The 15,339-nt window shown below is 51.7% G+C and overlaps 1 protein-coding gene across 3 annotated transcripts in view; it reads right to left on the bottom strand.

Moving 5' to 3' along the window:
* The window catches only part of BCR (BCR activator of RhoGEF and GTPase), a 128,630-nt gene extending 113,305 nt beyond the window's left edge, over positions 1 to 15,325 (bottom strand). For 2 of the 3 annotated variants that reach the window (XR_005781020.1, XM_040443543.1), the window contains exon 1: positions 13,860 to 15,325. Coding sequence is in view for 2 of the 3 variants with exons in the window: in XM_040443543.1 (XP_040299477.1) it covers positions 13,860 to 15,171 (1,312 nt within the window). In the remaining variant the exon portion in view is untranslated. The remainder of the gene's footprint in view (positions 1 to 13,859) is intronic. The other variant, XM_040443542.1, reaches the window with a different exon arrangement.
* Between the last annotated feature and the right edge of the window lie 14 nt (positions 15,326 to 15,339).

The raw sequence follows: 15,339 nt of genomic DNA, 5'->3' as shown, positions 1-15,339 counted from the left end.
ATCCTTTTCCAGAGCCACACGGGTCTACTTCTGGAACCCCACTCCGCTTCCTAGACCCCCACCCTCCCGCCCCACACACCTCTAACAGTCCTTCTGGAGCTTTGCCTGCTCTTCACAGAGAAGAATCTGCTGCAACAACTCACACCATCTGGACACCGAAGAAATACCACAGGAGAGGAAACCACACTTATGTTAATAATCACCACCCGGATTTCTTAGGGCCAAATTCTAACAGTGGCTCACCAGCTGGTTTGGGGGGCAAGCGTGGGCCCATCTGACTGTTCTGTGACAAGATGCTTTTCCATAAGCGCCTCCCTACCAGGCACCCATGTGCATGGCTGTCTCAGATCCCAGACCATTACCGTGACTCACTGGGGCCCCTAAGCCATAAGCTCCCTATCTAACACCCCATTAGCACAGGGTTCATCACTGCATTCCTCTCCAACCACACTTGGCCACCAGCCACAGGGACACAACCCACATGGCCACCCTTTCATTCCCCCTCTGTACCAGTCATAGGGCAGACCTCTCTGTCCCCTCTCATTCCTACTAAAGGGAGACCCCCACCCCAACCCTCCCAAACTTGCTTTCCGGCCTCACAGCCACCTTTATCTCTCTCCCCCTCACCCCTCAGTCACCCCATACCCTCTGGGCCCCAGGGTGAGCCTTGTCTGTGTCCCTGAAGCATAGACACATGCACAGAAGGCCCTCGTGACTGAATGCCAGTAAAGCTACATTGCTCCTGGATGCTGTTCAGTACTTGGTCAGTCCTCTGCTGGGGCCACTAACTCCCCCCACACACCTTGATCACCTCCTTGGAGTTCCCACTTGGACCAAGCAGGCCCATGAGTAGACACTTGGAGCAGAAACGCCGATCCCAAACCCCTGACCCCTTTGCCTTTCTGCAACATAAACTCCCCTCTTGGCTCAGACTCCTCCTTTCTCTCATGAGACCCCCCAAATATGCAAATCTTAGGCCTGCTCCAGCCCTCTTCTCCCTACACACCTGCCCTGCTTCCAGCCTTCCTCATCTTTCCTTGCCCGGCCCTTTCTCTTAAAGGTCTGCAGCCTGCTGCCCCCCCCCCCACCCCCGCACTGAGGCCTCTAGCACAGCCCTCTCAACCCCCAGGCTCCCCCAGTCTCGCCTCCTTTCTCTTCTGTCACCCCCCCCCCGCCACTGTCTGTCTGCTCTTGTCCTCCCCAACCTCCCCCCAGCCCCACTCACACTGACACAATTCCAGGGGCCCTATCTCCCACCAGACCATTTTGCATGCTCCTGGCAAATGCCTTTCCTGAGGTCCAGCTCCAAAGGCATCCTTTCCCCTGCTCAACAACCTTCAACCTGCCCCATCACCCTCCAAGAAAGCACAACATCCTCAGCCTGGCTTCTGGGTCCTACAGAACATGACCCCAACCCTCTGATCCACCCTCAGCTCCCCTGCTGCCCATATTTTATACCAATTCTCCAACCAAACAAGTTCTGCTATTTCCTCAGCCCGGTGACTACTTTCCAGCCTCTGAGCTCTTGCCCACTCTACTCTCTGGCTAGCAACTCTCTTCCCCAAGGACATGGGACAGACAAGAGGCCTCCCTGCCCACATGCTCCCCAGCACCACTCTCTCCACAGAGCCCTGAGACCTGCCCCACATCACAGTGTTTCAAGTGCCAGCTCATCCCTGCTCCTACCCAGGTCTGCAGGCTCCTCACACTCTAGTTAAAGGCTGAATGTGAACCATCTTCATATTTCCTAGGACAGCGGGAGGCACAAACCCTCCTGAAGAACAGTGTTTTCCCATCCCCTTTGCCTCTTAAAAAACAGAATACTTTAATACTACTGAACTCTGCACATAAAGTGGCTAAGATGGTACATTTTATGTTATGTGTAACTTTTTCCATAATAAAAAAAAACAACACTGAAAATGAGGGAAAGAGAAGGGTTCAGTGAGACAGGTACAGCCAGACCCTGGTGCGGTCCAAAGTGGTTGAGGAGCGAGAGGGCTCAGTGTCCTGTCTTTCTGGCTTCATGGGGGGTTTGGAAATGGCAACGTTTTCTACATTAAGAAAGCAACTGGAAAGAAGGAAGGAAGGGAGGGAAGGAGGAAGGAAGCAAGGAAGAAAAGGCCTGTAAAGTACATTGTACATTTTAGGTGACAATCCCATGACTCCAAATACGAACGTGGACATGTTAACCCGTGTTCCTACAGGAGGAAGTGGAAAGCTTTCAGAAGGCAACACTCAAAAGTGAGTTACCTTTTCTGGTCTAAGGTCTAAGACTTGGGCAAAAACAAATATTGTTTTGGCACACACCGGCTTGCGCACGCACCCAGAGAACGAACGTGCTGTGTTGAACATCCACTTAAGGTAATTCACAGGTCAGGCCACTGGGACTTCCAGCCAATCGGATGATGGCTCTGAGCCTGGTGTGGCAACCTTCGTGCTTTGGAAAGGACAAGAGAAGTGGGTACCTGTATCACTGGTCCAGCCTGTGCATCCCAGTCTCACATCACAGACACTCCGTGACAGCAGAGAGGGTTGTGGGACAAAGATCACCCTGTCTGTTCAACTGTGGAAGAAGTCCAAACAAGTGGATGGCCTTGAGTCCTGTACCTACAACCTCAGATACCTCCGCTACGGCGGTCCTTGCTGCTCATCCATGAGAAAACGCAAAACTCTGCAAATGCAGCATGCTACCCAAAGCACTGGCTGCTCTTCTCCCTTGAGCAGAGGCCTCAGTCAGCTCAACCTCTTGGGGACTTGGGGTCCAGCCACCACCCACGCCTGGCACCAAAAGGCTTGAGGAAGAAGCTCTGAAAACATCACGCTAAGTAAAACAATCCAGACACAAAAAGACAAGTGCTATTAGGAGTCCACTTATACGAGGTCCCTAGAGCGGAAAGGAGAATGGTGGGTGCCAGCGGCTGGGGGGTAGGGGGAACGGGGAGCTGCTATTTAATGGGGACAGAGTTCCCATCTGGGAAGATGAAAACGTTCTGGAGATGGATGGTGGTGATGGCTGGATGACATGGTAAAAGCACTTAATGCCAATGAACTGGACACTTCATGGTTCAAACAATATATTTTATGTTCTATATATCTTACCACAATAAAAAACGGGGTGGGGGAGCAGCGCCTAGAGGAAAACCACAGCCCTAGAGGTCCACAGATGGAAAGGGCTGCCTCTGAGCAAGCAGGTCCCTCATGGACAAACCCGTGAGGTGGAGCCTCAGGCTGGAGGCAGGATGAAGCTGAACTGCCCTGGCTCCTTTTCCTGGTGAGCCCAGCAAACTCCCAGCCACCACTTGGCTTCCGGCATCCCATTCCCCCCAGGGCTCTTCCCCAAGGAAAAGGAGACTCCACCAGTCCCTCCAGAACCTCCAGACACAGGCCTGACCAAGGTCCCCATGAACCAGCAGAGTGGGTCAGGGCCCAACCAGCCATGTACCAAAACACCGTCTGGAACATTACTCAGCTGCCAAAAGGAATGAGGTGGTGCTGAAATGCGACAACATGGAGGAACCCTGAAACCTTACCCTGCCAAAAAGGCCACGTTACACAATCCCATTCAGGTGAATGTCCCAAAAAGGCAAAGTTACAGAGACAGAAAGTAGAGTGGTGGGGGCCAGGGCCTGTGGGAGAGGGGGGGTCATGGTGGCTAAACGGAGCAGTTTTCTTTTGAGGTGATGGAAAAATTTTCTCAAATTAGACAGTGGTGATGGTTGCGTAACCCTGTGAATATACCAAAAAACACTGAATTGCACGCTGTAAACGAGTGAACTCTGTGGTGTGGATTCTACCTCAGCCATTGAAAAAACACCACCACCAGTCAGGAACATAGCTCCTCATTTACAGGTGAAGGGAGGGAAACCAGGGAATTAGCTGCCTCCCATCATAGCAGGCCCGAGACAGGATGGAAACCGCACACACCTCTAGGTCTCCAAGCAAGATTTTCTGGAGCTCTTAAAAAGACAGTGAGGAGGGGGAGCCTGGGGGGCTCAGTCGGTTAAGTGTCCAACTTCGGCTCGGGTCATGATCTCGCAGTTTGTGAGTTTGAGCCCTGAGTTGGGCTCTGTGCTGACAGCTCAGAGCCTGGAACCTGCTGCAGATTCTGTGTCTCCCTCTCCCTCTGCCCTTCCCCCACACTCTCTCTCTCAAAAATAAACACAAAATAAACATTTCAAAGACAGTGAAGAGAAAAAGAGACAGAGCTCTGCCTGCCCCAGGTGTGCTACAGCTCCAGCTGCCCCAGCCCCTCAAGGAGAGGGTCAGGTGTGGCTGGGGAACAGCAGATGGCAGTGGTCACTGTGGGCCACCCTGACTGCCCCTGAGGCTCTGGGGGAATATCGCCCAGCTCTTCCCCACGCCCCACAGCTCACAATGCGGGCCAGCTCCTCACCCACCCTCCTGCTCCAGGGGCTGCCCCCCCGCACACCTCACATCACCCTGCCAGGGCCGGGGCCAGCTCTCCAGTATCCTCCCCAACTGTACACAAAGCAACACCCTCTGGTCTGTGCAGCCTTAGGCAATCTGCAGATAGAGCCTGCATATGACAAAGCATTAGTAATTTTCAGGGCTTCCCGTCTTCCTCCTTTATTTCCTATTAAAATAAGAAAGTCTGGGTTTTCATTTCCTCTCTTGAGGCCTCACAATCACTGAAAGTGAGAACAAAGTGGTTCTAAGCCTTTCCTCCACAAACTTGGTTGGGGGGGGGACTCTATGAGAAAAATTAAGGTCTCTCTCTTCCTCCAGCCTCTAGTTTCTGAGGCCCCCCAAAGCCATAAGTCCACACAATCGGGAACACTGCAAGAGGACCTCACTCTACACAACTAGTGGGTGGATGTGGCCCCAGCATGGAGGGCTCGGCAACATCGGTGTGTAGCCCCAGGTAGCCTGGGTTGATGGCACATCATAGCAGAGGAAGTAGCGAAAGCTTCATTTGCGGCCATGATGCAGAAAAGATATATGCTGTACATTTAGGATGTAAGAACTCCACTCGACGCCCAAAGATACACTATGAGAGGGAAAAGATGGGGCCCACGGCCATGGCAGACCCCTGGAACCCCTGGAGCTCATACTGGGCACTCTTGCCGAGCCAAGTGGGTAAAATGGCCTGCACCTACTGAATTATGCATTTCTCCTTTAAAATCTCTTGCTAAATGGCACTCAATCAACCTGCATTAGATGCCTAAGAGGGAGACTTCATGAGACCAGACAAGGGACCAGACCCCCAGGGACCACTCGCTCTATGCACTCATGTTCCCTCAAAGTCTCCCAAGGAAGGGGCCATGGTCTCCAGCCCACAGAATGAACACCCTGTGCAGGACCACACCCTGGATCTACCTTTAATGTCTGCATTTTCTCCCCGGACTAGGTTGACATACATTGCCTCTAGATTGCTTCTAGAATATCTACCTTGTCACTTGCAAGTATATATGTATATATATGATATGCAGAGAATCTCTTCCTGCTCTATGGGGCATGCCAAATGACTCTAGAAGCATATATATTTTTTAATGTTTATTTATTTATTTTGAGAGAGAAAGAGAGATAGCGAGCAGGGGAGGGGAAGAGAAAGAGGGAGACACAGAATCCCATGCAGGCTCTGCACTGTCACCACAGACCTCCACACAGAGCGTCAGCCCACGAGCCATGAGATCACGACCTGAGCTGAAATCAAGAGTCAGACATTTAACTGACTAAGCCACCCAGGCACCCCTCCAGCAGCATATTTTAAAAAGAGCACACCAAGCCTTTAAAATGAAGTCAATCTTCAAAGGATCTTCAAAGGCTCTTCTTAAGGCAACAGAAGTACTCTGAGTGGCAATTCCCTTGGCCTGCTCTATCCCTGGATTTGCTGTGGTTGGAGCAGCAGGTCTCTCCCTATCCTTCTAGTGTCCCCTTGCATCTCTTGGCCAGCCAGAGATGGTTCCTTCCTAGTGCTCCTTGGGCCATGCACTGACCCTCCATGCATGTGGCCAGCATCTCTGTCACGTCTTCTCAGCCAGGCCTTGTGCCTCTGCACCTCCTGGAACCTGCTCACAGCAGAGCACCGTTAGCCTCCACCAACCCCCACTCTCAGCCCTTGACCGCTGGGTAGAAAAGGCAGACAGGCAGTATCCTCGAACATTTTTGTCCTCTTGGGCCCTTTGTCACATGACTTGCTACAGGAATGAATCTTAGCAAAGTGCCTCAGGAGGATGTAGGGAGAGTGAGGAAATTTCCTGAGATATTTGCAAAATAAAAGAGAAAAAAGGACATTTCTTGGGTGGCTGATACATTCATGGACCTGCCTAAAGGCTGGGACCAGACGATTCCTATCACGGCACTTAGCTTTATGTGGCTGTCTCGCCAGCAGACCGAAAATGACCTGCTGGGAAGCCTGTTGCCTGACACTCAGCACCATTCCTGCCTGAAACGTGTTTGCTGAACATCCCTTCCACCTACTGGGCGGGGGGTCACTCTGTGACCACTCTCCTGTGATTGGTATCACCCCATGGTCTGAGGAGAGAGGCCAGCACCAGCCCCTCCACCGACCGCTTGACCTTGGGCAAGTGTGTTTGTCTCACAACCCCTCAGATCCAGTCAGTTGATGGCATATAATTAAGTTCATAATCTCGCTCCAGCCACGGCACAAGAATGTTGAGGGCACATGAAACAGCCTCCACCAAAGGTGTAGTTACTACACAGGTGAGGCATCACAGTCTTTCTGCACCAGACCTCAGCAGGCGCATCTTTGAACCCGCCAGCCATGTCTCCCTTGGGCGTCGGCCACCATCCCTGTCCAGTCATTTTGCAAGGTCACAGTAGCAAGTGCTAGAATCCAAGACAGCTAATTAGCAGGCCCCAGTCTGAGGACTCGGGAAGCTCTCTAAGGTTGAACAGGGGAAGAGCAAGCCTCAGCAAAGAAGGAAAAATCATCTCAGATAATTTCCAAAGCTTTTCCTTCCTGGGGCACATGTATCACTGGGCCCCCGAAAATCCAGTGCCACTTACCTGATGGGGTTAAGTGAAATTAAGAACAGGGAAGGGTCTGAGCAAACAGGGACCTCAGAGAAAGGGTCTCATTTCTTCTCTAACCCACAAACACCCACAAAATCCAAAACACAGACAGATCCGCATGGGCTCGGTACACCACTATCTCATCAAACATGGTTAAGAGCCTAGACTGAGGCATGTCCTAGGACACCAAGGTAGGACCTTGTCTTAAGGATTTCACTATCCTGGAGAAGGAAGTCAGAGAGACACAAGATTAACAGGAAATAGCTGCAAACATATAGTGGAAGAAAGATATAGTTAGGGAAGACGCCAGGACATCACAAAGATTTTGTTTTAGTGTGTTCGTTTTTATTTTACTTTTTTTAAAATTAAAAGAAGAATTGTGTGTGTGTGTGTGTGTGTGTGTGTGTGTGTGTGTGTTTAAAGACAAGGCCCCTGGAGATTAGCCTTTCCACAAATCTGTGAATAAAGGCGAGAGAGAATTTCCTTAGAGACAGTACGCAGCACACAGTAGATACTTAATAAATACTTCTGAGTGACTGAATGGGGAGAGGTGGTTGCCTTGGTAACAGAAAGGTAGGTAGAAAGCAGGATAAAAAAGATATGGGAAGAGCTGTGCTAATAACCTAAAATTTTAAAGAAAAAAAAAATCGAATAGGACAAAAGGATCTTACCAATAACGTGGTCCAACCACTAATTTGTTAGGCAAGGAGCGAGATGTGGCAACCCGTAGAACTTTAGGACACAGCCCTCCTGATGCCAGGCTGTGTTTTCTTGGCTCTACGAGGCTCCCGTACAACACATTACTCAAATTCTTCCTGAAACACAGCCGGTGAGGCTAGCACAGGCTCCATCTCTCATTGTCATGGCAGCCTTTCCTCTGTTGCCCAATGAGGGACTCATGGAGTGAGTCCAATACTTCAACATGACTGCATTTGGAGATGGGGTCTTTAAAGAGGTGGTTAACTTAAAATGGGGTGGTTAGGGTAGGCCTTAACTCAAATGAATTGTGTCCTTATAAGAAGAGGACATTTTGGACACATGGAGAGGCATCAGGGGTACACGGGAACAGAGGGATGACCATGTGAAGAGGCGGGGTGGGGGGTAAGAGCAGCAGGGGAGCATTTGCAAACCAAGCCAAGGACAGAGGCCTCCGAGGAAACCAACCCTGACAGCACCTTGATCTTGGAATACTAGCCTCTAGAAATAAAAATTCCTGTTACTTAAACCATCTGCTGTTTTGTTATAGCAGCCCTAGCAAACTAATACAAGGGGCCACTTTACAAACGTGGGTGTGAAAGCCAAGGAAATATCACCATCACTAACAGGTGTTTTCCTAAAGAGAACATACCTATTAAGATTAGAAACGGAAATTAAGGATGAGACTACTGCTCCTGGCAACTTCAAAACCCTACTTGAGTGAAATAAACCAGACACAGAAGGACAGATATTACAGGATTCCACTTATATGAGGGACCGAGGGACCAATTCACCGGGACAGAGAGTAGATTGGTGGTTGCCAGGGGCTGGGCTGGAGAGAAGATGAGTTAGTGCTGAACCGGGACAGAGTTTCAGTTTTGCAAGATGAAAAAGTTCTGGACATGGATGGTGGTGATGGTTGCACAATGTGAATGTATTTAATGACACTGAACAGTAAACTTAACAATGGCTAAAATGGTGCATTTTGGGGCGCCTGGGTGGCTCAGTTGGTTAAGCGTCCAACTTCGGCTCAGGTCACGATCTCACAGTTTGTGGGTTCGAGCCTTGCACTGGGCTCTGTGCTGACAGCTCAGAGTCTGGAGCCTGCTTCGGAATCTGTGTCTCCCTCTCTCTCTGCCCCTCCTCTGCTCATGCTCTGTCTCTCTCGGTCTCAAAAATAAATAAAACATTAAAAAAATTTTTAAATAAAAAAATAAAAAATAAAAAAACAAAATGGTGCATTTTGTTACATATGTTTTACCATAATAAAATAAATAGACCTATCACATGTTATACAAGTAACATTTTTCTTAATGTTTCATTTTTTTGAGAGACAGTGAGCAAGAGCAAGCAGGGGAGGGCACACAGAGACAGAGAGAGAAAGAGAGAGAGAGAGAGGAGAGAAAGAATCCCAAGCAGCCTCTGCATTATCAGTGCAGAGCCCGACATGGGGCCCGAACCCACAAAGTATGAGATCATGACCTGAGCTGAAATCAAGAGTCAGACACTTATCCAACTGAGCCATCCAGGGTGCCCCACTTAAGTAACATTTTAATTTAAATTACTACATTGCTTTCAAAGCAGAAAACAAACAAACTAAAAACCCAAAACAAAATCCTACATGACTGTATTCTAGTCAGGGGGAGGGACCCCAATGAAATTCATAATAAATAAATCTACCACCCCTACTACCTCCTGAACCTTGATCTAAAAAGCAGCCACAGTCAAAACTCAGGCCTAATGTTTGACAACCTGAGCGCACTTGAAAATGCCCGTCTATTCGTTGTGAATGAGGAACCCCTCAAATCACAGGGGTGAGCTGCAGATAGGTGAGCTGCCTCAGGCACTGCCGGGTCTTCTCCCAAGTGGGCTGAGCTTATGGTTCACCTAGATGCTTTGTCCTAATAAAGGCAGCAGTCACATACACAGGGCCACAGGACTCCTGGCCAGCGAGGGGAGGTGGCTACAGAAGCCTGAGACAAAAGGGAGGAATGGAAAAGGCACATTCCTTCCCTAGAGCCACGCAAATCGACAGCATTCCCAGCTAGCTCCTTCTTTAGTGAATTAGTGAAATATTTCATTCTGTTCCCAAAACAAGGAAGTCATCCTTCCAGAATTGGAAAACCCTTATAATATTTGAACTAGACTCTGCTTCCACCCTGTTGATGACTCAATGGTCTCAGACTCTACCTGGTTGGTTCTGTCCACTCGGCCTCTGCTCACGAGAGGAGCCTATACTCAGTTCAAAGGTGACCACGGGCTCTGATGTAAAGAGATGATGATCGAGCCAATGCAAGGCCTGAGTGACCTTTTCCTGGCCCAGAGTTACTCAATCTAACTGGTGGCTGATCCGTTCAATCACCCAAGGGAAAAACAAAGCAATGATCATTCTGGTGACACCACACTGCCACAATCCAAAGAGAAAATTAAACTGCTTAACAGAGATGTGAACACATAGGGCAGCAACTCACATGAAAGCCCATAAAGAAACACAAGACATGGGGTCAGATCTCACAAATGATACTTGGAAAGGGGCCGAGGGACACCGGGGCTGAGTGTTCAGATCAAGAATTCCTCAGACCTGCAGGGCGCCTGGCTGACTCAGTTGGCAGAGTGTGTGACTCTTGATCTTGGGGTTATAAGTTCAAGCCTCTCATTAGGTACAGAGATTACTTAAAAATAATTTTAAAATCTTAAAAAAAAAAAAAAAAAAAGAATTCCTCAGACCAGAAGAGTAAAGGCTCTTGGGTTGTCTGGTCTCTCTTGTGAAAGGGCTCACCAAAGGTCTCAGAAAGGGAAGTTCAAGGACAGGGATGGAGTTAGAGACACATACAGGAGGTAAGATGCTTCCTAACTTCTCAAATCCACAACCTAACCCTGTAGCTGTGAAAAGGCAGAAGGGATCTTCCAGTAAGTGCTATGTGTACGGCTCTGAGCCAGGCTTCCTGGGAGATCCGGAAATGAACCAGGGATCCCTGCCTTCAAAATACAACACGGTCTGTTCTACCATGGGGATGGACCTTGAGAATACTATGCTAAGTGAAATAAGCCAGACACAGAGGAACAGATCCAGTGTGATTTCGTTTATATGAGGTACTAAGAGTAGTCAAATCATAGAAACAGAAAGCACAGTGGTGGTTTTTAGGAGCTCAAGGAGAGGAAATGGGGAGCTGCCGTTCAGGAGGGAGAAGTTTCCCCCAAGTTTCAGTTGGGGAAGATGAAAAGAGTTCTGTAAATGGATGGTGGAAATGGTTACAGAGCAGTATATGTTTAATGCCACTGAACTAGACACGTAAAAATGGCTAAAATGAAAAAAAAATGGCTAAAATGGGTTAAGATGGTAAATTCAGTTATGTGTCTTTTATCACAGTAAAAAATAAATAAATAAATAAATAAATAAATAAATAAATAACCACGGTCCAGAGTTAGAGGGCTGACATGGGTGCCCCAGAGTCTTTGCTCCCACCACTCCTCAGGGCAGCCAGCTTTCCCCACTCTTTGCCACTAGACATGTGCAGACAGGTGAGGCCTCTCTCCAGTTCTGCTGCCTCCGGAAGCTTCCCTGATCTCACTCTCTCTGAACACATAAACGATGTATGTGTGTGCTCCTGTCTCCCATTAACCTGTAAGCTCCCGGATGGCAAGGACTACACTCTCTCTTTCTATGTCGCCTGCATGGTAGAAAGGGAAGGGCTCGCACACAGCAGGGCTCACGGCTGATGGGCCCTGAGTGTGTGCAGGGGAAGCACCCCTGGACCAATCCAGTCATGATTTTCAGGTTCAGTGTAGGGCGATGCAGAGAACACCCTAAGGTGGCCACGTTCCAGAAGGAACGCATTTGCATTCCCGCAGGGACCCGGAACCCCTGGAATCCCAGCTCTGCCACTTCCTGGTTTCATCTTCAGCTATGGTTGGGCAGACCCATCACAGGGTGATGTAAGAGCCTGTGAGGGGCCCTGCATGAGGCACACCGTCCCCATGCCTGGCACAAAGTGGCAGGTGGTCATTTCAGCTTCTTCCCTTGACACCAGGGGCCCTCAACTCAAAAATATGAGAGCACACACATCCAAAGGGATGCTGAGGCTATTAGATCCGGGTCTCCATGTCTGCTGCTGCTGTGAAAAATTAGGGTGCTTCCACTCCCTTCCATGCTGTGATTTTCCTCTTTGTCCCTCTGCAGGGCACAGCCCTGGCCAGCAGGCCCCACGGCTGTCTAAAGAACATCAGTAAACAGTTTGGAAAGAGACAGATGGCTTTGCCAGCACAGGTTCCCTCCTTCCCCTCCAGCCACTACCCTCAGAGGAGTGCTGAGCACAGAGCTGAAGACTCCCAGAGCTAAAACCTAACAGGAGAGAAAACATGGGGCCTTGAAGACATTCAGAGAAAGATCCAGAAAGTCCTCAGAGTGGGGTCCGAGTTGTAAAATTAACCCTGCAGCCATTTTCTGAGAGCCTACCATGGGTTACACACAGAGCCAGGGTCTCACGCTGGCAGCAGCTGTATGAGAGAGAGGCCAGAGGAGTCGAAGAGAAGCGGAAGAGAGCCCAAAGGGCAACCTACTGAGAACACATTCGGTCCGACCGGTCCCCACTTTCTGGAAACTCAGAATTCACCATCAGTAAGAGAATACCAGTTCAGATTGCAGGTCTCCATGAAAACCTCTCATTTTCTTTATTGAGCACGTTCTCCCGCATCCCGGTGCGGGATCCCGGCCAGTTCAAGCTGGCTGGCTCCGTCGACAGCTGGCCAGACAAGGCTGGTGCCCAGTGACCACAGGGCAATCCTCCAGACCCCAGAGGAGCCACTCTGCCTGCAAAGCAGGCTTCTAAATACTACAGCCTTCCACCCCCAGCAAGGGACCCAGGGGATGCAACTGGGTCTGGCCACAGGTCTGAGCAGCAGGCCGCAGCCACCCCAAGCTGCAAATGGAAGATCAGCAACTGGCTGTATCTAAAACAAACAGGACAGAGCACTGATCACAAAAAGGCCTCTTGACAGAGCCAAAAATAGCCTTACTTGTTTCAAGAGGATTCTCAGGATGGAAGCACATACAACTCCATCAGCAGAAAAAGAAAAATCAATGGAGCAGAAAACCAGATCAGCCCAACAGGGACTGGGACTCCAAGAGATTCCCCCCAGCCACACACACACACACACACACACACACACAGCCCATCCAAACCCCACACCCGCCCCACCCTCTTCTTACTCCAATCTTACAAACTGTGCCTGGATCTTAAAACCCAGTCATCACCCCCAAAGTTATATACACAATTCTATGGGTTTGATCCCAAGAGTCAGACCACGGATTAGGAGGCCAAAATGAGCACCAGTGTATACTCATCCTTGGGAAGCCAAGGAAGCAAGAGTGCACTGAAGGATCAGAAAATGAAGCTGGTGTAAGATGCACACAAGAACCTATGGATGAGTAATGATGGGTGATGTCTGCCATCAAAGCCAGGCAAATCAGAACAGGTGTGGCTGTGCTTCAGCCCTGGATAAAATCTTTGCCCCTGTCGATTTGCAGTGGCCCACTGAGTCAGAACTGCCTGTCACCTCACTTCCTCCTAATTCCTATTTTCACCTGCTCTGACTTGCATTCGGGCCGACGGTTAGCAAGCGAACCTGACACTTTCTATGGCCTGGAAGCAGCTAGCACATCTTGGGTTCTCCAGACGTGTCTCGTAACTCTTCCAGGTCAGGAACAGTCGGGGTGGCAGGGAATTCCCAAGACACAGATCAATCTCTACTGAAAACACCCGTTCCAGACAGCAGAGATGGCCCCCACTTAATACCATCCCCACTGCCTAGCGTAGCATGATCAAAGGCAAGGAGATCACTGCCCAGGGCACCATGGTCCCAACCCAGAGAGTACTCCCACAAGAAGCACACCACTCCAGAACCAAAGGAACAGCCGCCTACCATCCCCACACACCGCCCCTCCCAACCCAACTGCAGTCCAAACACTGGGAATCTGCATTCAGGAGAAAGTGGGGGGATGGCGTTTGTTCAGGCACAAGAAGAGCATGAATCCTTCCTGTCCAGCGTGAAAATCAATCCGAAAAAGGTTATCTACCTATTTCTCCCTTGGCCAACGACCCCTTTTCTTTTCAATCGTTTCCAGTCAGAGGGCAGGTGTGCCCACCCAAGGTGGTGGAGGTACCCACCTGCGTCTCCATGGAAGGTGCCATCCTGAGGCAGCCTGCCGGACAAGCTGTCCCCATCGCTGGGCCAGATCTGCCCGGTCTTGCGGACGCCCACGATGGTGGCCTCCGACACGATGACCTGGCCCTGCCGGTGCCGCTTCTGGCACTGCGGCGTCGGGGGGCTGCTGCTGTCAAAGGATTGCTGTGAGTTCTGTGAGGGTGACCGGCTCTTGTCTCGAAACATGCGGTAGGTGGTGGGGCTGGGGGACACGCGGCTGGACTGGCCGGAGGAGAAGTCCTCCTCGCTGGAGGTGAGGTTCTCGTTGGAGCTGCAATCTGGCGTGTAGCCCCCTCCGCTGTCCTCAAAGCTCCGAGGGGAGTAGGACCTGCGGGGCCAGGTAAGGCGCTTCTCCTGCTCCGAGGTGCTCTGGCTACGCAGGAGCGGGCCCTTGCCCTCCCCTTCCATCATCATACCCCCAACGTAGATGCTCTGGTAGGGCTGGTACTCCAGGGGCGGCCAAGGGGGTCTGCTGCCGCCGTTGGCATTGATCAGGTTGTCCTTCAGGAAGCGGGGGTTCAGCTCCGCGTCCTCGTAGTCGCCGTCGAGGCCGCAGCTGCTCTCCGAGGTACGGCCCCGGTTAGAGGACCTGGGTGCGTCCCCCAGGCTCGGCCCGGTGCCGTGCTGGGACTTCTTACGCTCCATCTGCATCGCTTGGCTGCCCAGGGAGCTGATCCGGTCAGATACTTCTTTGTCGTTGACCTTCACCAGACCGCGCTCATGGTGAAACTCGACGTTTACGTAGAAGGGCTTCTCGGTGTCCGCGGCTCCGGGCTGGCCGTGGCCCTTCCGGATCCTCTCAAAGTTGGACCTGAGGGCCGCCACGCTGGTGGGGGGCCCGCGGTCTTCCCGGTCCAAGGCCGCGGCGGCTCCGGGCCTGCGGGCGGCCCCGGGCCTGGCCTTGCTCGGGGAGCCCTCTCCGTCGGGTCGGGCCTCGGGCTCCTCGGCAGGCGGCGGGTCGGCGCCGTCGGCGGGCACGGGCGGCGGGCGCTGTGCGGACGCACGGGGCTCGGCGGCGCCGTCGGGGGGTTGCGCCGCGCGTCGGAAGCCCCAGCGCTGCCGGTCGTAGCTCTTCTTCTCCTTGGCCAGCAGCGTCTGCAGGTAGATCATGCGGAAGCGCTCCTGGTTCACCTCCTGCTCCAGGCGCCGGATGGAGGCCTTGCAGCGCTCCAGTTCCTGCTCGATGTCGCCCACCGAGCGCAGCTCCATGCGCGGCGGCTCAGAGTCCGGGAACTGCGCCTTCCACGCCTCAGCGAAGCCCACAGGGTCCACCATGGCGCGGCCGGCCTCACCTGCACCGCCCGGCTGCGCGCAGGGCCCGCCTCAGCGGCGGCTCGGCGACCTCTCCAGGCCCGGCCCCAGGCGCCGGTCGGCCCCCATGTCCCCGCGCAGCGGTGGCGGCGGCGGCGGCCGAACAATGCCCGCCCCCTCCCGGGCTGCAGG

Source organism: Herpailurus yagouaroundi, unplaced genomic scaffold (assembly GCF_014898765.1).
Source record: "Herpailurus yagouaroundi ecotype Mexico unplaced genomic scaffold, PumYag 191, whole genome shotgun sequence".
Classification (NCBI taxonomy): domain Eukaryota; kingdom Metazoa; phylum Chordata; class Mammalia; order Carnivora; family Felidae; genus Herpailurus; species Herpailurus yagouaroundi.
This window is presented reverse-complemented; position numbering and strand designations above follow the sequence as displayed.